The sequence below is a fragment of the Colobus angolensis genome, unplaced genomic scaffold (assembly GCF_000951035.1).
Source record: "Colobus angolensis palliatus isolate OR3802 unplaced genomic scaffold, Cang.pa_1.0 Scaffold65, whole genome shotgun sequence".
Taxonomy (NCBI): Eukaryota; Metazoa; Chordata; class Mammalia; order Primates; family Cercopithecidae; genus Colobus; species Colobus angolensis.
In genome coordinates this window covers 2,372,947-2,394,847 of record NW_012120154.1, presented here as the reverse complement: position 1 = coordinate 2,394,847, position 21,901 = coordinate 2,372,947, and the positions used below count along the sequence as shown (strand labels likewise).

Here is a 21,901-nt window from a genome sequence, read left to right as displayed (position 1 = left end):
ACCAACACTGGTCTCTGAGTTCCCTTAGTATTTATTGATCACTATCTCTACCATCTCGGTGAGAAAGACGTGGCAGGACTATAGGGTAATGGTGGGGAGGGGCTCAGCAGTCCCTGATGGAGGGTCTGGCCCTATGGGGCTTAGCAGGTATTCTCCCCGTGTGTGGAGACGAGTGATTGTAAGAAATAAAGACACAAAACAAAGAGATAAAGAGAAAACAGCTACCACCAAGACGTGGAGACCGGTAGTGGCCCCAAATGGTGGGGCGCACTGTTATTTATTGCACAAGGGGGCAGGGTAAGGAGGGTGAATCGTTCAAGTGATTGATAAGATCAAGCAAGTAACGTCATCATAGAACAGGGGACCCTTCCCTATAGGTAGTCAAAACAGAGAGGGAAGGCAGCATACCTCAGCGTTTTCTTCTATGCACTTATCAGAAAGATCAAAGACTTCAAGGCTTTCACTATTTCTTCTACCACTATCTTCTAAGAACTTCAAGGGGAACCAGGAGTACGTGAGGAACATGAAAGTGGACAAGGAGCATGACCATTAAAGCACAGCACTACAGGGAGGGGTTTAGGCCTCCGGATGACTGCGGGCAGGCCTGGATAAGATCCAGCCTCCCACAAGAAACTGGTGGAGCAGAGCGTTCCCTGACTCCTCCAAGAAAAGGGAGACTCCCTTTCCCGGCCTGCTAAGTAACGGGTGCTCTCTTGGCAGTGGCGTCACCGCTTGACCAAGGAGCCTTCAAGTGGCCCTTACGCAGGTGGGACAGAGGGCTCACCTCTTGTATTCTCGGTCACTTCTCACAACACCCCTTCAGCACTTGACCATATACCCACCAGTTATATAATAATATTGATATTACTCTTAATAAAGGAGCGTAATATTAAAGAGTAGTAAAGAGTAATATTAAAAGCTAATGATTAATAATGTCTATACTAATGATTGATAATGTCCATGATGATCTCTATATCTAATTTGTATTATAACTATTCTTATTGTAAGTATATGCTTTACTATACTGAAACAGTTTGTGCCTTCAGTCTCTTGCCTCAGCACCTGGGTAATCCTCCGCCCACACCTCTGAGGGGCTGAGCTGCCCCCACCTTCTGGAAGCTGGGAGGTTGGAAGAGGGAAGGCATGCAATGGACCCAGCACACAGCTGGGAACTCGAGGCACACCTAAGCCTTCATGTGTGCTGTGCGGAGTCCACACTTCCTTCCCCACTGGAGTCTCAAAACCTCCCCTCACTCAACAGGGAGGTGCTGCTCAAAGTTCTGGGCACAGATTAGGGCTGGGGAGGGGGCGGTGGAGAGGGGGTTCCAGCCTGTCCATCCACCAGGCAAGGGGGCACCTGCCCCTCTCTCAGCCTGGTCTGGACCCGCCTCCCAGGCTCTGGCTGCAGTGCCTTTCTCTTTCTCTTTCTCTTTGCAATTCCGTTGGGTCCTGCCCAAGACAGACAAAGACAGAGCAGCCTGTCTTTATCCGAGGTTCCTCTGCCAGTGGGAGGGACCAGAAGAAAACCAGAAAGAGGGCCAGAGTCAGAGAAACATAAAGCACCCCAGGGCCTCCCACACCAGTGCCTGAGCAGGAATGGGGAGGGGCCATGACTCACAGGGCCCAGGGAGGTCACTTTAAAGAGGGCTGCCCAACTGCAAGGACTCTGTAAACAGGAAGAGAAGCCACAGCACTTCAGAAAAGAGTGGGACTGGACAAGCGTATCTAAGAGGCTGAACATGAATCCACACATCAGGTACCTCTGCCCGCTCTGTCTGCCAGGCCCCTCCTGCCCCTTCCTGCCTGGTGGTCCTGCTGGGTCTCAGCCCTGGCCTCCCCCTGCCCCAGCCCCACGTCTGGGCTCCCTCCCCTCTGTCTCCCCCGCTGCCCCCACTCCCAGCCAGGTCCTTGCCCTGCTGTGTGGTCGCCCCACTGCTGCTTCTGAATGGGCCACCTTCCCCACCTGCACCAGCCCAGGCCCCCTGCTGAGACTCTCCCCAGAAAGGCACCACCGGGCTGGTGCTCCCCGCCCTGGGAGGGTGCTCCCTCTGTGTGCTTCCCACCATTCCTGAGCTCAGGAACTGGGAGAATTGAACCAAAGGATGATTGGAGCAATCAGGCATTTTGTTCTCAGCACTTTGATGGAATTTCTGTAAGATTTACTTTGTTTCAATACAAAGTCTTAAGAGAGGGTGTCAGGGAGGGAATGGTCTCCGTACCAGAAAATAAGTCATTTCTTCCAAAGATGCAGTGTGAGCAGAGGAAGATGCACATGACCCCAGACACAGGCTCCTCCTTCGTGAGCACCATTCCTCTTTTAAAATGACCCCTGTAACATGGAATGTAGAAAAAATATGATAATCAGGAGAAATGCTCTTATTTTACGCAGGGCACGGTGGCTTATGCCTGTAATCCTAGCACTTTGGGAGGCTGAGGCGAGTGGATCACTTGTGGTCAGGAGTTTGAGACCAGCCTGGCTAACATGGTGAAAGCTCGTCTCTACTGAAAATACAAAAAATTAGCCAGGGGTGGTGGCGGGCGTCTGTAATCCCAGCTACTTGGGAGGCTGAGGCAGGAAAATCCCTGAACCTGGGGGCTGGAGGTTGCAGTGAGCCGAGATTGTGCCACTGCACTCCAGCCTGGGGGACAGAGCGAGACGCCATCTTAAAAAAATAATAATAAATAAAGGTAGCCTTGGCCTGGGGAATTCGGTGTGATATCATCATTGGACAGGTGAAATGGGAGGAAGGAATTGAGCTGAAATGTTCAAGCAATTATTTCAGGGTGAAGAGTTTTATTGTCTGTTGCATTTTCCTAATGGGTTGGGAGATGTGTGGCAGAAAAACTGGGAGATTGAGGGTGTCCCACTGGTAGCCCCAGAGCTGGGGTTCCAGCTGGGAGAGGTCACTGCGGCCCTGCTGGCCCTACCAGCATCGCCTCCTCTTTCTCTGTCCCAGTCGTCCTGCCTGGGAAAGCAGCATTCTCAGGGCTGTGGAAGGATGGGGGAGGGCCAGAGCCCAGGGCAGTCCAGGGAGTGATGTTCAGTGGGCATCAGCCCCCAGGACTCCGGTGGGGGAGGTCTCTGCATTGGGGTTTCTCTCTTGTGCCCTCAGAAACCCAATGAAGGCAATGTATCCAGGCACATTCTACTTCCAATTTAAAAACCTATGGGAAGCTGAAAATCGGAACGAAACCTGGCTGTGCTTCACCGTGGAAGTTATAAAGCACCACTTAACTGTCTCCTGGAAGACGGGCGTCTTCCGAAACCAGGTAGCACCAAAGTCCTAGTTACACCCCAAATAGGAGCTAAGCAGCTGGGAATGCAGAAAACTCAATAAGTGACGTGCCCGGCGTGGGCTCTCCTGTGTGTACTTTCCTGCCACATGTCTTTTTTCTTTTTCTTTTTCTTTTTTTTCTGAGATGGAGTCTCGCTCTGTCACCCAGACTGGAATGCAGTGATGCGATCTCAGCTCACGGCAACCTCTGCTTCCCGGGTTCAAGCGATTCTCCTGCCGCGGTCTCCCGAGTAGCTGGGATTACAGGTGCCTGCCACCACACCCAGCTAATTTTTTTGTATTTTTAGTACAAATGGGATTTCACCATGTTGGCCAGGCTGGTTTCGAACTCCTGACCTCAAGTGATCCACCAGCCTTGGCCTCCCAAAGTGCTAGGATTACAGGCGTGAGACACCGTGTCTGGCCTCCTCCCCACATTTTTTAAGTCTGTGGCCCAGATCTTCCTCCCTGACTCTCCTGTGATCAGATTGTGGAGAGGTTTTGCTTCTTCCCGAATGGCCTTGTTTAGCGCCCAGCACCCTCACTCTTGACTTTGTTCCCCAAAATCTTGTCATGGAGCTGTGCATCCGGCAGTCCTCGGGAAACAGCAGCTGTGGGAAGCAGGGAGTGTGGTGTCCAGCTCTGTGTCTGGGCCAGTCACTGCTGGGCTAGTGGGGCCATCCCTGCCACTGCCCTGATTCCTCAGCAGAAGGCAGGCAGGGAACAAGGCAGACCCCAGAGGGCCAGGCCATAGCAGGGGCTGTGGATGCCTGGTGAATGGATACCTGGGAGAAAAGATGGCAGAATTCACACATGAGTCTATGAGACAGGGAAAGACTCAATAAAATAAAGAAGGAAGGGGCTGGGCACGGTGCAGTGGTTCATGCCTGTAATCCCAGCACTTTGGGGGGCCGAGGCAGGCAAATCATGAGGTCAAGCGTTCAAGACCAGCCTGGCTAACATGATGAAACCCCATCTCTACTAAAAATACAAAGATTAGCCAGGTGTGGGGGTGCATGCCTGTAGTCCCAGCTACTCAGGAGGCTGAGGCAGGAGAATCGCTTGAACCTAGGAGGCAGAGGTTGCAGTGAGCCAAGATCGAGCCACTGCACTCCAGCCTGGGTGACAGAGCAAGACACTCCGTCTCAAAAAAAATAAATAAATAAATAAATAAATAAGGAAATGCCCCGGGGCTCTGGCCCACCTTCTGCTCCCATTGCCCCACCCCTGCACTTCTCCTGCTCCTGGTCTGAGCTCCCCTGCTGTCCTCCTCCTCCTTCCCCAGGTCGATCTTGAGACCTATTGTCATGCAGAAAGGTGCTTCCTCTCTTGGTTCTGCGAGGACATACTGTCTCCTAACACAAACTACCGGGTCACCTGGTACACATCTTGGAGCCCTTGCCCAGAGTGTGCAAGGGAGGTGGCCAAGTTCCTGGCCAGGCGCCGCAACGTGATGCTCACCATCTATACCGCCCGCCTCTACTACTCCCAGGATCCATATTACCAGGAGGGGCTCCGCCGCCTGAATGAGGAAGGGGTCCGTGTGGAGATCATGGACTACGAAGGTGAGATGTGGGGAGGCTGAGGTAAGTGGGTATGGGAGGGACAGCATGAGGGGCAAGTGGGTCTCCAATGCCATGGGGCGGAGCAGTGTCCCCTGGGAGTCTGTGGGGGATGGAGCTGGTGCCCACTGCAACTGGCAGCCAGGAAACCTGGCCTGGGAGGGGAGGGACCAGGGCCTGGAGAGAGACCTGCTGGGCCCTCACTGCTTTCTCCTCGTTTTTTCTCAGATTTTAAATATTGTTGGGAAAACTTTGTGTACGATGATGGTGAGCCATTCAAGCCTTGGAAGGGACTAAAATACAACTTTCGATTTCTGAAAAGACGCCTACGGGAGATTCTCGAGTGAGGGGTCTCCCTGGGCCTCATGGTCTGTCTCCTCTAGCCTCCTGCTCATGCTGCGGGGGCCTCCCCTCCACCCTGGACCAGCTGGCTGCTTTTGCCTGGTCATCCTGAGCCCCTCCTGCCCTCAGGGCCATTCCACAGTGCTCCCCTGCCTCACTGCCTCCTCCCCGCTCTCCCAGGCTCTTCCTGCAGAGGCCCCTTTCTGCCTCCATGGCTACCCATCCATCCCCTCAGACCCCGTTCCTCCAGCCTGTGCGCCCCTAACCTGGCTTTTCCCATCTCCCTAGAATAACCAAATCTTACTAAACTCAACCTAGGCTGGGCATGGTGACTCATGCCTGTAATCCCCCAGCACTTTGGGAGGCAAAGGTGGGAGAATCGCTTGAGCCCAGGAGTTCGAGACCAGCCTGGGCCACATGACAAAGCCCCATCTCTACCAAAGAAATACAGAAAAAAAAAAGCTAGATGTGATGGCATGCACCTGTAGTTTAAGCTACTTGGAAGGCTGAAGTGGGAGGATTACTTGAGCCCTGGAGGTGGAGGTTGGAGTGAACAGAGATCACACCACTGAACTCCCTTCTGGGCAGTAAATCGAGACCCTGCCTGAAAATAAATCAATAAATTAACTCAATCTAAATGGGTGTGAATATATGTAAATTGAATACCAGAAGTTTTGATAAGCATCCTTTGTAAATTTCATCCTACGAATTGGGTCATTCATGTCCTACCCAGCTAAAACAGAGGCCAGGAGCCAGGGAGGAAAAGCAGTCAGGCCACACACCATTGCTCCCAAAATGGACTTCTCTGCAAGCCTGACTCCTGAAACTGTGCGTTGTACCCTGAAACCAGCTTTATCCACAGCTTCTGCGATAAATGGCTGTAAGTTTTGGACTCCTTGCTCCAAAAGCAGCGACTCAGCAATGGAACCTCCCAGCTCCCAACACTTCCTAGTGCCCGTGAGCTTTCCCAAAGGGCAAGAGAACATTTCTCCTTCTATAATTGCCTTCTCTCTGTTCTCCCGACATGGTGAACACCATCCGGACTGCGTGTATGTCCCAAATTACAATTCTTTCTTTGCTAATGAAATACGAAATTTAGAGGCTCTTCTCCAGACTTTAAATTTGACTTGACATTTTCAAAGCAGATGTAAGTTATTAGAGAATGAGACTCTATAAAAATGGCCCCTTCATGCTGTGGCCTCCATAGAAGATGCCCCGGGCCAGGTGCCCACACGGCAGGCATTTATTTTCTCACAGATATGGTGGCTGCAGGTCCAAGTTCGAGGATTGGGTGGAGTTGTTTTCTCCGAGGTCAATTCTCCTGGCTGGCAGGGAGTCTCTTCCAGCCGTGTCCTCTGTGGCCTTTCCTCTATGCACCTGCACCTCTGGGGTCTCTCTGCCTCCAAACATCAAATATCAGCCTTTTTTTTTTGAGACAGAGTTTTGCTCTTGTCGTCCAGGCTGGAGTGCAATGGCATGATCTCGGCTCACTGCAACCTCTGCCTCCCGAGTTCAAGTGATTCTTCTGCTTCAGCCTCCCAAGTACCTGGGACTAAAGGCATGCATCACCACACCCGATTAATTTTGTAGTTTTAGTAGAGAAGGGATCTCACTACGTTGGCCATGCTGGTCTCGAACTCTTGACCTCAGGTGATCTGCCTGTCTCGGCCTCCCCAAGTGCTGGGATTACAGGTGTGAACCACTGTGCCCGCCTGGGATCATATGTTACATGCATATTTGTTCGATAAGCCTGGGCTGCAACCACCTACATGAATATTCATAGCTCCTCCTGTAGCCTGTTGAATATGCATGTTTAGCCAATCTCTTCAGCATAAAGCTCCTGCCCCAACCCCTCCTGCTTCTAAATGTCTGTATCTGGTGTTTCCCAGAGGCTGCTTTTCCCAGGCTGTGGGATGGCCACCTGCAAGCTATCACTCTTATCAAGAAATAAAGTGTTCTTTGTAAATGTATACCTTGTGTAATTTTTAGGTCACCGCACCATGGGAGCACTCTTCCAGGGGAAGGGAACTGTGAGACCCACAGGGAGGCTCCAGACAGGCTGGCCTGGGACACCAGCCGCTGCCCTTCCATGACTTGGGGACAAGAGAGGGCAAAAGTTCATCCCACCAGGGAGCAACTCTGGGCAGGAGATGGGAAAGGAGGAGAAGCAGGAAGGAAAAAGCTCAGTTTGGGGGCGCGCATGACATCCTGGTGGGACATCTGAGGCCCACACCCACCTGCTGTCCCCCACTCCCATGGTGGCCTCCTAGTGTGAAGGCCTGGGGGCAGGCAGACGCCATGCCCTTCACTCTCCCTCCCTGTCCCCATGGCTCCTGGGTGGGGGGCGTCTCTGGGTTGATCCCTGAGAGCAGGATCTGGGAGTCCCTGCAGAGGCATCAGCCTGTCTGTCTTGATGGTGGAGAGGAGGCTCCAGCTGGGCGGGACCACCAGGGGAGGGGCGTCTGCTCTGCTGGCTCAGCCTGGTGTGGACCCACCTGCAGGCCTCTGGCTGCAATGACTTTCTCTTTCACTTTGCAATTGCCTTGGGTCCTGCCTCAAGGAGCAGCCTGTCTTTGTCACAGGTTCCTCTACACAGGGGAGGGCCCCAGAGAAAACCAGAAAGAGGGTGAAAGACTGAGTAAGATAAAGCATCCCATGGCCTCCCACACCAGCGCCAGAACAGGAAGGGGGAGGGGCCAAGACTCACAAGGCCCTGGGAGGTCGCTTTTTTTTTTTTGAGACAGAGTCTCGCTCTCTCACCGAGGCTGGAGTACAGTGGCATGATCTTGACTCACTGCAACCTCCGCCTCTCGGGTTCAAGTGATTTTCCTGCCTCAGCCTCCCGAGTAGCTGGGATTACAGGTGCCCACCACCACACCCGGCTAATTTTTGCATTGTTAGTAGAGACTGGGTTTCTCCATTTTGATCAGGCTGATCTGGAACTCCTGCCCTCGTGATCCGCCTGCCTCAGCCTCCCAAAGTGCTGGGATTACAGGCGTGAGCCACCGCGCCCGGCTGGGAGGTCATTTTAAGGAGGGCTGCCCAACTGCAAGGGCGCTGTAAGCAGGAAGTGAAACCACAGCGTTTCAAAAAAAAGAGCCAGACTGGGACAAGCGTATCTAAGAGGCTGAGCATGAATCCACAGATCAGGTACCGCTGCCCACTCAGTCCACCGGGTCCCTCTGGCCCCCTCCTGTCTGGTGGTCCTGCTGGGCCTCAGCCCTGGCCTCCCTCTGCCCCAGCCCCAGCCCTGGACTTCCTTCCCTCTGGCTTCCCTGCCATCCCCACTCCCAGCCAGGTCCTTGCCCTGCTGTGTGGTTGCCCCACTGCTGCTTCTGAATAGGCGACCTTCCCCACCTGCCACAGCCCAGGCCCCCTGCTGAGACTCTCCACTGAAAGTCATGGACAGGCTGGTGCTCCCCGCCCTGAAAGGGTGCTCCCTCTGTGCGCTTCCCACCATTCCTGAGCCTCAGGAACTGGGAGAATTGAACCAAAGGATGATTGGGGCAATCAGGCACTTTGTTTACAGCGCTTTGTTGGACTTTTTGTAAGATTTACTTTGTTTAAATACAAAGTCTTAGGAGAGGGTGTGGGGAGGGAATGGTCTCTGAAGCACAAGATAAATCATATTGTCCAAGGATGTCTCCACAGTCAGCAGATGGCCCCAGACAGGTTCCACTCCAAGGTCACTCTTCATCTTTTAGAACATGACCAGTAACATGGAATGTGAGAAAGAACGCAATGATCAGGAGAAATGTTCTTATTTTAAAATTTAGTGAAAAGAGAGCCCAGTCCCCAACACCTTTCTCCTGCAGGGCCCTGTGATACAGAGGCTGACAGGACAGGCCTGGAAAGGGGCCCCAGCTCCATCTGTCCCCAGCTCTGTGGCCTGGGCAGGTTACCCTGCCTTTCTGCGCCTCTGGCCCCTCCTCTGTAAGATGGGAATGGCCCCTGCAGGCCTAGGGCAGCCTCACATGAGCTCACACCCCTCACAGCACTTAGAAGAGTGGCCTGGGCCTCAGAAATCGGTTCTACCATGATTTTAAAATAATGTTAACATGCAAAGTGAAACATCAGGAAGGTATTGAGCTGAAAGGTTAAAAGCCATTTTTTAAGGGTGAAGAGTTTTATTATCTTTTGCATTTTCTTAATGGGTTGGGGAGTGGGTTGGCAGAAATACTGAGAGGGTGGGGAATGTACCTCTGGAAAAGCCAGAGTTGGGCCCGAGCTGGGAGAGATTGCCCTGGCCCTGGCGCCCCTGCCAGCATCCCCTCTTCTTCCTCTCCCCTCAGTCTTCCTGCCTGGGAAGACAGCAGAAATTCTCAGGGCTGTGGAGGGGTCGGGGAGGCCCAGGGCCATCCCAGGAGCTGTGTTCAGTGGACACGAGCCCCAAGGACTCCAGGGAGGGCTCTCTGCATGGGCCGGTTTCTCTCTTGTGCCTTCAGAAATCCGATGGAGCGGATGTATCGACGCACATTCTACGTCAACTTTGAAAATGAACCCATCCTCTATGGTCGGAGGTACACCTGGCTGTGCTACGAAGTGAAAATAAGCAAGGACCCCTCAAAGCTCCCTTGGGACACAGGGATCTTTCGAGGCCAGGTACGACCCAAACTTCAGTCGAATTACAGGGAGGAGCTAAGCAGCTGGGAATGCAAAAAACACGTAAGTAAAATGCCCGGTGGCGGGCTCTCAATTGTGTATTTTTTTGCACATTTATTTTTTTCTTTCTTATTTATTTATTTATTTATTTATTTATTTATTTATTTATTTATTTTGAGACAGAGCCTCCATCTGTTACCCAGGCTGGAGTGCAGTGGTGCACTGTTGGCTCACTGCAACCTCTGCCTCCTAGGTTCAAGCAATTATCCTGCCTCAGCTGCCTGAATAGCTGGGATTACAGGTGCCCACCACCACGCCCAGCTAATTTTTTGTGTTTTTAATAGAGATGGGAGTTCACCATGTTGGCCAGGCTGGTCTTGAACTCCTGACCTCAGGTGATCCGCTCACCTCGGCCTCCCAAAGTGCTGGGAACACAGGTGTGAGCCACTGCGCCTGGCCTCCACTTCCCACATTTCTTAAGTCCATGGCCTAGACCTTCCTGCTTGACCGCCCTGACCACTGCCCTGATTCCTCCATGGCAAAGATGCATCATCACAAGATGGTGAACCCTCACTCCTCACCCTGCCACCCCCACTCGGGACACTAAGTTCCCCACCTTGTCCCACCCATCCCTACGGCCCCCTCCGCCCAGGCAGGAGACTTTTCAGAGTGTGTTTGGGGAGGGAGTCGTCTGTGTGCTGGGCAGGCCTGGCCTACAGCGGTGCTGGCCACGGAAACACCCAGGATTCAGGAGTGAAGTACAAGTGTTTCCAGTCCCCACACGCTAAAAAGGCGACAAAAACTGGTGAAAGTAATTTTAAAATTTTATTTAATCCAATGTAGCTAACATATTACTTCAACATTGATTAACATAAAATTATTTGTGAGATAGTGAAGTTTCTTTTTCTTCTCACACTGAAATGAGCAGTGTACGGTGTATTTTCCATGAGCCGAGGTCTCTCATCAGAGCCCCGTTTCAGGTGCTCAGTAGCCCCCTTGGCCAGTGCCCCCCCAACATGGGATAGCGCAGGTCCAGTGGCCTCCCCAGCAGATGGCAGGGAGGGAACAGGGCCGACCCCAGAGGGCCAGGCCACAGCAGGGGCTGAGGATGCCTGGTGAATGGATGCCTGGGAGAATGGATGCACGAGGCTGTGAACAGGGCTGGGAAAACTTCCAAACGAAGGGAAGCACATGTCTTAGTGCACCTTGTGTTGCTTCAACAGCAGGACTGAGACGGGGACATTTACAATGAATAGAAATGTGTTGGCTCGAATTCTGGACGCTGGAAAGTCCACTGTCAAGGCACCAGCGACTTTCCAGGGCCTGCGAGCTGCACAGTCACGTGGGGGTGAAGGTGGTTGCCAGAAGCTAAGGGGATGCTCCAGACAGAGTGGCCTGGGATGTCGAGTCACTGCTGCTCCATGACACCGGGACAAGAGGAAGCAGGAGTTTAGTCTGACCCGCTGCCCCTCCAGCTAGAGGGCAAGAGACAGAAAGTGGGGCTAAAGTCGCCCTTAAATAACCACAGCAGTGACACCCACAAAGGTGCAGTCCCCGCAGCCCCACAGCTGCTTGTAGGTGCCACCTCTTAAGGCCATTACCATAGCAATTAACACTGAACACGAGCTTTGGAGCAGACAATCACTCAAACCAAATAGGGGGGAATGGAAGAAAGGAGCTTCAATGGCAAGATCCCCTGGACTCCTGTCCTGGCCCCTCCTCCCACTGCCCCAACCCTACTCTCCTCCTGCTCCCCCTCTCAGAGCATCCCCTGCCCCTGCTCCTCTCCCAGGTATATTTCGAGCCTCAGTACCACGCAGAAATGTGCTTCCTCTCTTGGTACTGTGGCAACCAGCTGCCTGCTTACAAGTGCTTCCAGATCACCTGGTTTGTATCCTGGACCCCCTGCCCGGACTGTGTGGGGAAGGTGGCCGAATTCCTAGCTGAGCACCCTAATGTCACCCTGACCATCTCCGCCGCCCGCCTCTACTACTACTGGGAAACAGATTACCGCAGGGCGCTCTGCAGGCTGCGTCAGGCAGGGGCTCGCGTGAAGATCATGGACGATGAAGGTGAGAGGAGGTGGGGTCAGGGGAGTGTGAGGGGGTGGAACAGCATGAGAGATGGATGGATCTGCAATGCCATGGCTGGGGGTGTCCCAGGGCAGCCTGCAAGGTCAGGGCCGGTGCTCACCACAACTGACAACCAGGAGACAAAGTCTGGGAGGGCAGGACCAGGGTCAGGGGAGAGCCTGACTGCTTCCCTCCTCTTCGTCTCAGAATTTGCATACTGCTGGGAAAACTTTGTGTACAATGAAGGTCAGCCATTCATGCCTTGGGACAAATTTGATGACAATTATGCATTCCTGCACAGCAAGCTAAAGGAGATTCTCAGGTAAGGGTCTCCCTCTGGTCTCATGGTCTCTCTCTCTCACCTCTTGCTCATCCTCCTGAGGCCTCCCCTGGCCAGGCCCTCCTGCCCTCCCTTCTGCCCCCTGCCTGCCCTCATGGTCACACCGCCTCACCCCAACTCCTGGTGCTCCCTTCACCTCCCTGCCTCCTTCCTGCTTTCCTGGGCCCCTCTGTGAGTGAGAGGCCCCTTCTGCCTCCAGAGCGACCTCCCCTAAGGCCGCCCTCCCCACAGCCTGGGATCCCCAGTCTGGCTCCTTCCATCTCCCTGGCATAACCGAAGTTGTCATAATACTGGATGTAAGTGGGCGTGAATATTTCCAAGCCCGACATCCAGAAGCTTTGAGCAACATCCTTCAAGGCTGACCTGAGCCCCTGAGAAGGAGCTGCCTCCGTGGAAACAGAGCTTCAGGCTTCGGCTGCCATAGAAGATGGCCCAGGCCTGGTGCCCACAGGGCAGGCATTTATTTTCTCACAGATCTGGAGGCTGCAAGTCCAGGGTGGAGGGGTGGGTGGGGCTGTGTCCTCTGCGGCCACTCTTCCTGGCTGGCAGGGGGTCCCTTCCGGCCCTGTCCTCTCTGGCCGTTCCTCTGTGCACCTGCAACCCTAGGGTCTCTCTGCCTCTAAATGTCCTCCTTGTTTATGGTCCCCAGTCAGACAGGATTAGGGTCCGCCCTAAGGACCATGAGTTAATTTAATCACCACTTTAGTGGACCTGTCTCCAAATACAGTTATCCTGTGAGGAGGTGGGGATGAGGACTTCAACATATCAGTGTTGGGAAGATACAATTTAGTCCATGACAACGACCCAGGGGGGCTTTGGGTCAAGCTTGGGTGGTGTGTGCAGGGATCCCTGTTCTGTGTGTCTGTCTCCCAGGAGTCCTGCCCTGACCCTCACAGCACCTCCCTCCAGACTTTGCTGCACCCTGGGCCGCACCCCATGGCCTCCCCACCCAACAGCACCCAGCCTGGCCCCCTGCTCATGCCTGTCCCTTCTCAAATCCCCCACACAGGGATGGAGATGCAGAAAGAGCCAAACACTCAGTGATCAAGGTCCCATTTGTGTAAGATTTTTTTTTTTTTTTTTTGACACAGCCTTTCCCTCAGTCGCCCAGGCTGGAGTGCTGTGGTGCGATCTCGGCTCACTGCAACCTCTGCCTCCCAGGTTCTAGCAATTCTCCTGTCTCAGCCGCCCAAGTATCTGGGATTACAGGTGCATGCCACCATGCCGGCTAATTTTTGTATTTTTAGTAGAGACGGGGTTTTGCAGTCTTGGCTAGGGTGTTGAGCGAGATTTTACAAAAGCGTAGGCTTGGATAATGGGAGGTTTGAGATGCCAGGAGCTTTCCAGGAAGCACAATAGCAAAGGGAAACCAGGGACTCGAGAGGCCATAGAAAGGGAGCTCAGGCCCTTGAGAGAGACAGGAACTGAGCACCTGGGTCTTGGACCAGAGGAGAAAACTGCAAGACAGGGTGGCCGGGGACACCAGCATCTGCCCTTCCATGACATAGGGACAAGAGCTCAGCCTGCCAGGGAACAACTCTGGGCAGGAGATGTGGAAGGAAGGAGCTCAGTGTGGGAGCACACGTGGCATCCTGGGGGGACATCTGAGGGCCACCTCCCACCCGCTATTCCTCCCTTCAGTGGTGGCCTCTGAGTGTGAGGGCATGGGGGGAGGCAGACACCTGCCCCTCACCCTCCCTCCCTACCACATAGCTGCTGGGTGGGGGCGTCCCTGGGATGATTCCTGAGGGCAGGATCCAGGGGTCCCTCGGGCGGTCCTCCCATCCAGGTGAGAAAGCAGCATGGACTGAGGCCTGCACTCAGATGGGCCTGGGAGGTCACTCACAGCGCAGGTGCCTCCTGGAACAAGGGCCCTGGAAGATAGAAATAGAACTCAAGCCCAGGACTAACATCAGGGCCAGGACAAGCCTGCCAAGGAGGCTGCATATGAAGCCCCAGATCAGGGACCACTGCGTGCTCTGTCCACAGGGCCTCTGCTGGCTCATCCTGTCTGGTGGCCCTGCTGGGCCTCAGCCCTGGCCTCCCGCTGCCCCAGCCCCAGCTCTGGGCTCTCTCCCGTCTGCTTCCTCTGCTGCTCCCACTCCCAGCCAGGCTCTTTGCCCTGCTATGTTGTCGCCCCACTGCTGCTTCTGAATGGGCTGCCTCCCCCACCTGCCCCAGCCCAGGCCCCCTGCTGAGACTCTCCCCAGAAAGTCAAAGTCACCGCCGGACTAGTGCTCCCCACCCTGGGAGGGTGCTCCCTCTGTGTGCTTCCCACCATTCCTGAGCTCTGGAACTGGGAGAATTGAACCAAAGGATGATTGGGGCAATCAGGCATTTTGTTTTCAGCGCTTTGATGGAATTTCTGTAAGATTTACTTTATTTCAATACAAAGTCTTAGGAGAGGGTGTGGGGGAGGAAATGGTCTCTGTACCAGAAAATAAGTCATTTCTTCCAAAGATGCCTCCAGTGTGAGCAGAGGAGGATGCACATGACCCCAGACACAGGCTCCTCCTCTGTAAACACCATTTGCCTTTTAGAATGACCCCTGTAACATGGAATGTAGGAAAAAATATGATGATCAGGAGTAATGCTCTTATTTTAAAGTTTAGTAAGAAGAGAGCCTGGTTCCCGACAGCTCCCCACTGCAGGCCCATGATGCAGAGGCTGGACAGGGCTGGCATGGAAAGGGGCCCCAGCTCGATCTGCTGCCCCAGCTCTGTGGCTCGGGCAGATTACCTGGCCTCTGTACGCCTCTGGCACCTCCTCTGTAAAATAGGGATGATCCCTGCAGGCCTCAGGCACATGCCATGAGCTCAGATATATGCAGCACTTGGGATAGTGGCCTCGGCCGGCCGGGCGCAGTGACTCATGCCTCTCATCCCAGCACTTTGGGAGACTGAAGCAGGCAGATCACGAAATCAGGAGTTCAAGACCAGCCTGGCCAACATGGTGAAACCTGATCTCTACTAAAAATACAAAAATTAGGGCAGGGCACGGTGGCTCACGCCTGTAATCAGCACGTTGGGAGGCCCAGGGGGGCGGATCACAAGGTCAGGAGTTCAAGACCATCCTGGCTAACATGATGAAACCCCGTCTCTACTAGAAATACAAAAAATTAGACAGGCGTGGTGGTGGGCGCCTGTATTCCCAGCTACTTGGGAGGCTGAGGAAGGAGAATCGTTTGAAACCAGGAGGCGGAGAGTGCAGTGAGCTGAGATTGAGCCACTGCACTCCAGCCTGGGTGAAAGGGTGAGACCCTATGTAAAAAAAAAAAAAAATGAATAAATTTGGTGTGATCTCAATGTAAAAATCATCATCATCATCAGAAGGTAAAATGTGGGGAAGGAATTGAGCTGAAATGTTCAAGCAATTATTTTAGGGTGAAGAGTTTTACTCTCTGTTGCATTTTCCTAATGGGTTGGGAGATGTGTGGCAGAAAAAAGGGGAGGTTAAGGGTGTCCCATTGGTAGCCCCAGAGCTGGGGTTCCAGCTAGGAGAGGACGCCCCGGCCCTGCTGCCCCTGCCAGTATCCCCAGCATCCCCTCCTCTTTCTCTCTCCCAATCTTCCTGTCTGGGAAAGCAGCAGACATTCTCAGGGCTGCAGAGGGATGGGGAGGCCCAGACGCCATCTGGGGGAGGGACGCCAGGGCCGTCCAGGGAGTGGTGTTCAGTGGGCATCAGCCCCCAGGACTCCGGCGGGGAGGGGGTGTCTGCATTGGGGTTTCTCTCTTGTGCCCTCAGAAACCCGATGGAGGCAATGTATCCACACACATTCTACTTCCACTTTAAAAACCTACGGAGAGCCTATGGTCGGAATGAAACCTGGCTGTGCTTCGCCGTGGAAATTATAAAGCATTGCTCAACTGTCTCCTGGAAGAGGGGCGTCTTCCGAAACCAGGTAGCACCAAAGTCCTAGTTACACCCCAAATAGGAGTTAAGCAGCTGAAGATGCAGAAAACACAATAAGTGATGTGCCTGGCGTGGGCTCTCCTGTGTATATTTTCCTCTTACATTTCTTTCTTTTTTTCTTTTTTTTGAGACAGAGTCTCTCTCAGGCAACCTCTGCCTCTTGGATTCGAGCGATTCTCCTGCCTCAGCCTCCTGAGTAGCTGGGATTACAGGTGCCCACCACCGCACCCGGCTAATTTTTTATTCTATTTTTAGTAGAGACATGGTTTCACCATGGTGGCCAGGCTGGTTTTGAACTCCTGACCTCACGTGAACCGCCCCCCTTGGCCTTCCAAAGTGCTAGGATTACAGGCATAAGCCACCGCGCCCAACCTCCTCCCACATTTTTTAAATCCGTGGCCCAGATCTTCCTCCCTGATTCTCCTGGGATCGGATGGTGGAGGGGGTTTGTCTCTTCCCAAAAGGCCTAGCTCTTGACTTTCTTTCCCAAAATCTTGTCCACACGGGCCACTGACCTCTCACCCACCCTGTCGTGTCCCACCCAACCCTGCAGTCCCCTCCGCCCTGGCAGGAGACTTTTCAGAGTGTGTTTGTGGTGGGAGTTGTCTATGTGCTGGGCAGGCCTGGCCTACAGCAGTGCTGGCCTCAGAAACACCCAGGACTCAAGACTGAAGCACAAGTGTTTCCAGTCCCCACACGCTACAAAGGCGACAAGAACTGGTGGAAGACATTTTAACGTCTGCATTAGCTGAATTATCTCACATATGACTTCAACATATACTTAACATAAAATGCCTCATGAGGGAGTTAAAGTTTGTCTATTCTCACAATGAGATTTTGAAATGAGCTGTGTATTGTACGCGGACCAACGTTTCTAATCAGGGCCCCATTTCAAGTGCTCAGTAGCCCCTTTGGCCAACCTTCAACTCCATGAGCAATGCTGGTCCAGTGAGCTCCACAGCAGAAGGTAGACAGGGAACAAGGCAGACCCCATACAGCCAGGCCACAGCAGGGGCTGAGGATGCCTGGTTAGTGGATGCCTGGGGGAAAGGATGCCAGAATTTACGCTTGAAGGCATGATGAAACAGGGAAAGACTCAATAAAATAAAGAAGGAAGGGGCCGAGCCCAGTGACTCACACCTGTAATCCCAGCACTTTGGGAGGCCGAGACCGGCGGATCATGAGGTCAGGAGTTTGAGACCAGCCTGGCTAACATGGTGAAACCCCATCTCTACTAATACTATAAAAATTAGACAGGCGTGGTGGCGGGCGCCTGTAGTCCCAGCTACTCGGGAGGCTGAGGCAGGAGAACTGCTTGAACCCAGGAGGTGGAGGTTGCAGTGAGCTGAGATTGTGCCACCGCACTCCAGCCTGAGCAACAGAGTGAGACTCTGTCTCAAAAAAAAAAAAAACAAACAAACCCAGGAGGTAGAAGTTGCAGTGAGCCGAAATCACACCACTGCTCTCCCGCCTGCGCGACAGAGCAAGGCTCCATCTCGTAAAAAATAAAAACAAAAAAATAAAAAGGAAGGAGAATAATGGAATAAGGGAAACTCAATGAATAAAACGCCCTGGGGCCTACTATGTACCCAGAAAAATGAAAAGTAAAGAAATATAATAAGGTCATGCATGTGGTTTATGCTCATAGTCCTAGAAATTTGGTAGGCTGAGGCAGGAGGATCACTTGAGCCCAAGAGTTCAAGAACAGCCAGGGCAACATGGCGAAACTCCGTCTCCACAAAAATTACAAAAAAAAATTTAGACAGGCGTGGCAGCACACACCTGCAACCTCAGCTAATCGAGAGGCTGAGGTGGGAAGATTCCTTGTGCTTGGGAGGTCAAGGCTGCAGTCAGCCCAGATGGCACCACTGCACCCCAGCCTGGGCAATAGAGAGAGACCATGTCCCAAAAATAAATAAATAAGGAAACGCCCTGGGGCTCCAGGCCCGCCCTCTGCTCCCACTGCCCCACCCCTGCACTCCTCCTGCTCCTGGTCTGAGCTCCCCCGACCTCCTCCTCCTCCTTCCCCAGGTCGATCCTGAGACCCATTGTCATGCAGAAAGGTGCTTCCTCTCTTGGTTCTGCGAGGACATACTGTCTCCTAAGAAAAACTACCAGGTCACCTGGTACACATCTTGGAGCCCTTGCCTAGATTGTGCAGGGGAGGTGGCCGAGTTCCTGGCCACGCACAGTAATGTGAAGCTCACCATCTATACCGCCCGCCTCTACTACTTCTGGAAAACAGATTACCAGGAGGGGCTCCGCAGCCTGAGTGAGAAAGGGGCCTCCGTGGAGATCATGGACTACAAAGGTGAGATGTGGGGGGCTGAGGAGAGTGGGTGCGGGAGGGACAGCATGAGGGACAGGTGGGGCTGCAATGCCGTGGGGCGGGGCGGTGTCCCCGGGAAGCCTGCAGGGATGGGGCCAGCGTCCACTGTAACTGGCAGCCAGGAAACCTGGCCTGGGAGGGGAGGGACCAGGGCCTGGAGAGAGGCCTGCTGGGTCCTCACTGCTTTCTCCTCATTTTTTCTCAGATTTTAAACGTTGTTGGAAAAAGTTTGTGTACGATGATGGTAAGCCATTCCAGCCTTGGAAGGGACTACAATACAACTTTCTATTCCTGGACTGCAAACTGCAGGAGATTCTCGAGTGAGGGGTCTCCCTGGGCCTCATGGTCTGTCTCCTCTAGCCTCCTGCTCATGCTGCGGGGGCCTCCCCTCCACCCTGGACCAGCTCTGCTTTTGCCTGGTCATCCAGAGCCCCTCCTGCCCTCAGGGCCATTCCACAGTGCTCCCCTGCCTCACCGCCTCCTCCCCGCTCTCCCAGGCTCTTCTTGCAGAGGCCCCTTTCTGCTTCTATGGCTATCTCCATCCACCTCCCCAGTCCTGTTTCCCCAGCCTGTGTGCTCCTAACCTGCCTCTTCCCATCTCCCCAGCATAACCAAAAAAAAATTTTTTTTTTTTTTTTGAGACGGAGTTTCACTCTATCACCCAGACTGGAGTGCAATGGCTGGATCTCGGCTCACTGCAAACTCCACCTAGCTGGTTCAAGTGATTCTCCTGTCTCAGCCTCTGAGTAGCTGGGATAACAGGTGCCTGCCACCACGTACAGCTAATTTTTTTTTTTTTTTGTATTTTTAATAGTGACTGGATTTCACCACATTAGCCAGACTGGTCTTGAACTCCTGACCTCAGGTGATCTGCCCATCTCTGCCTCCCAAAGTGCTGGGGTTACAGGAGTGAGCCACCCCACCCGGCTACATAACCAAATCTTATTAAACTCAATCTAGGCTGGCTGCAGTGACTCATGCCTTTGGCAGGCAGAGTTGGGAGAACTGCTTGAGCCCAGGAATTTGAGACCAGCCTGGGCCACATGACAAAGCCCCATCTCTACAAAAGAAATACAGAAAAAAAAAAGCCAGGTGTGGTTCCATGCACCTGTAGTTTAAGCTACTTGGGAGGCAGAAGTGGGAGGATTGCTTGAGCGGGGGAGGTGGAGGCTGGAGTGAACTGAGATCACGCCACAGAACTCCAGTCTGAGCAACAGACAGAGACCCCATCTGAAAATAAATCAATAAATTAACTCAACCTAAATGGGTATGAATATATGTAAATTGAATATCAGAAGTTTTGATAAACATCCTTTGTAAATTTCATCCTACGAATTGGGTCATTCATGTCCTACCCAGCTAAAACAGAGGCCAGAAGCCAGGGAGGAAAAGCAGTCAGGCCACACACCATTGCTCTGGAAATGGACTTCTCTGCAAGCCTGACTCCTGAAACTGTGCATTGTACCCTGAAACCAGCTTTATCCATAGCTTCTGCGATAAATGGCTGTAAGTCTTGGACTCCTTGCTCCAAAAGCAGCGACTCAGCAATGGACCCTCCCAGCTCCCAACCCTTCCTAGTGCCCGTGAGCTTTCCCAAAGGGCAAGAGAACATTTCTCCTTTTTTTTTTTTTTTTTTTGAAACGGTGTCTCGCCCTGTCACCCAGGCTGGAGTGCAATGGCGCAGTCTCAGCTCACTGCAACCTCTGCCTCCCTTGTTCAAGTGATTCTCCTGTCTCAGCCTCCTGAGTAGCTGGGATTACAGGTGCACTCCACCATGCCGGGCTAATTTTTGTATTTTTAGTAAAAACAGGTTTCGTCATGTTGCCCAGGGCAGTCTTATTTTTATTTTATTTTTTTGAGACGAAGTCTTGCTCTGTCACACAGGATACAGTGCAGTGGTGCGATCTGGGCTCACTGCAACCTCTGTCGCCCAGGTTCCAGCTATTCTTCTACCTCAGCCTCCCGAGTAACTGGGATTACATGCACATGCCACCACACCTGGCTAATTTTTGTGTTTTTAGTAGAGATGGGGTTTCAGCATTTTGGCCAGGCTGGTCTTGAACTCCTCACCTGGTGATCCAGCCGTCTCGGACACCCAAAGTGCTGGGATTACAGGTGTGAGCCACCAGGCCTGGCTTAGGCTAGTCTTAATGTCCTGACCTCAGGTGATCCGCCCTTCTTGGCCTCCCAAATTGCTGGGATTGCTGGTATGAGCCACAGCGCCCAGCCCATTTCTCCATTTCATAAAACGTGTTGCCATCTCTTTGTTCTCCGGATATGGTGAACACCACCCGGACTGCGTGTATGTCCCAAATTACAGCTCCTTCTTTGCAAATGAAGTGTGAAATTTAGAGGCTCTTCTCCATACTTTAAATTTGACTCGACATTTTCAAGGCAGATGTAAGTTATTAGAGAATGACTCTATAAAAATGACCCTTCGTGCTCTGGCCTCCATAGAAGATGCCGCGGGCCAGGTGTCCACACGGCAGGCATTTATTTTCTCGCAGATCTGGAGGCTGCAGGTCCTAGTTTGAGGGGCGGGTGGGGTTGTTTGCTCTGAGGCTGCTCCTCCTTCTGGCTGTGTTCTCTGTGGCTTTTCCTCTGTGCACCTGCACCACTGGGGTCTCTCTGCCTCCAAATATCATCTTTTTTTTTTTTGAGACTGAGTTTTACTCTTGTTGCCCAGGCTGGAGTGCAATGGCACAATCTTGGCTCACTGCAACCTCCACCTTCAGGGTTCAAGCGATTCTCGTGCCTCAGCCTCCTGAGTAGCTGGGACTACAGGTATGGGCCACCACACCTGGCTAATTTTGTAGTTTTGGTAGAGAAAGGGGTTTCTCCATTTTTCTCAGGCTGGCCTCGAACTCGTGAGCTTAGGTGATCCACCCTCCCCGGCCTCCCGAAGTGCTGGGATTACAGGTATGAGCCACCGTACCTGACCTTTTATTTTTTTTTGAGACAGAGTTTTACTCTGTTGCCCAGGTTGGAGTGCAATGGCACGATCACTGCTCACTGAAGCCTCCACCTCCCAGGTTCAAGCAATTCTCCTGCCTCATCCTCCTGAGTCGCTGGGATTACAGGCGCCCCGAACCACTCTCCACTAATTCTTGTATTTTTAAGTAGAGATGGGGTTTCACCATGTTGGCCAGGCTGGTGTCAAATTCCTGACTGCCCACCTCGGCCTCCCAAAGTGCTGAGATTAAAGGCAAGAGCCACAGCACCCGGCGGACCTCCTCCTTTATGGACACCATCCAAGTGAATTTGTGCCCACAGTGGAGGTCTCATTTAAATTAATCATCTCGGCCGGGCGTGGTGGCTCATGCCTACATGTAATCCTATCACTTTGGGAGGCCGAGGCCAGTGGATCACTTGAGGTCAGGAGTTTGAAACAAGCCTGGTCAACATGGTGAAACCCCGTCTCTACTAAAAATGCAAAAAATTAAAAGGCCGGGCGCGGTGGCTCAAGC

The 21,901-nt window shown here is 52.9% G+C and overlaps 2 protein-coding genes across 5 annotated transcripts; both read left to right on the top strand.

Moving 5' to 3' along the window:
• Positions 1–1,460: 1,460 nt before the first annotated feature.
• LOC105527771 (DNA dC->dU-editing enzyme APOBEC-3C-like) lies at positions 1,461–5,950 on the top strand. 2 transcript variants are annotated; one of them, XR_001004266.1, is made up of 5 exons: positions 1,461–1,756; positions 3,114–3,270; positions 4,561–4,840; positions 5,066–5,374; positions 5,922–5,950. XR_001004266.1 is itself a non-coding variant. In XM_011964209.1 (4 exons), the coding sequence occupies exons 1-4, from the start codon at positions 1,740–1,742 to the stop codon at positions 5,182–5,184; spliced, it is 573 nt and encodes a 190-aa protein (XP_011819599.1). In that variant the 5' UTR covers positions 1,461–1,739; the 3' UTR covers positions 5,185–5,617. The 2 variants fall into 2 exon arrangements, 1 of the variants encoding a protein (XP_011819599.1); XM_011964209.1 differs by lacking the exon at positions 5,922–5,950 and having other exon boundaries at positions 5,066–5,617.
• Positions 5,951–7,904: 1,954 nt separating this feature from the next.
• Positions 7,905–19,072, top strand: LOC105527769 (DNA dC->dU-editing enzyme APOBEC-3F-like). 3 transcript variants are annotated; one of them, XM_011964204.1, is made up of 7 exons: positions 7,905–8,329; positions 9,625–9,781; positions 11,574–11,853; positions 12,061–12,175; positions 15,938–16,094; positions 18,137–18,416; positions 18,640–18,758. In XM_011964204.1, exons 1-7 carry the CDS (start codon positions 8,313–8,315, stop codon positions 18,756–18,758), a joined length of 1,125 nt encoding a protein of 374 aa, XP_011819594.1. In that variant the 5' UTR covers positions 7,905–8,312. The 3 variants fall into 3 exon arrangements, with proteins under 3 accessions (XP_011819594.1, XP_011819593.1, XP_011819595.1); XM_011964203.1 differs by having other exon boundaries at positions 9,625–9,844; XM_011964205.1 differs by lacking the exons at positions 7,905–8,329; positions 9,625–9,781; positions 12,061–12,175 and having other exon boundaries at positions 11,788–11,853; positions 18,640–19,072.
• The last annotated feature ends 2,829 nt before the right edge of the window (positions 19,073–21,901 follow it).

Coding starts and splice junctions, on each gene's coding strand:
- LOC105527771 (XM_011964209.1), top strand. Junction 3,271..4,560: donor CGGGCGTCTTCCGAAACCAG/GTAGCACCAAAG, acceptor CTCCTTCCCCAG/GTCGATCTTGAGACCTATTG. Junction 4,841..5,065: donor GGAGATCATGGACTACGAAG/GTGAGATGTGGG, acceptor GTTTTTTCTCAG/ATTTTAAATATTGTTGGGAA.
- LOC105527769 (XM_011964203.1), top strand. Junction 16,095..18,136: donor GGGGCGTCTTCCGAAACCAG/GTAGCACCAAAG, acceptor CTCCTTCCCCAG/GTCGATCCTGAGACCCATTG. Junction 18,417..18,639: donor GGAGATCATGGACTACAAAG/GTGAGATGTGGG, acceptor ATTTTTTCTCAG/ATTTTAAACGTTGTTGGAAA.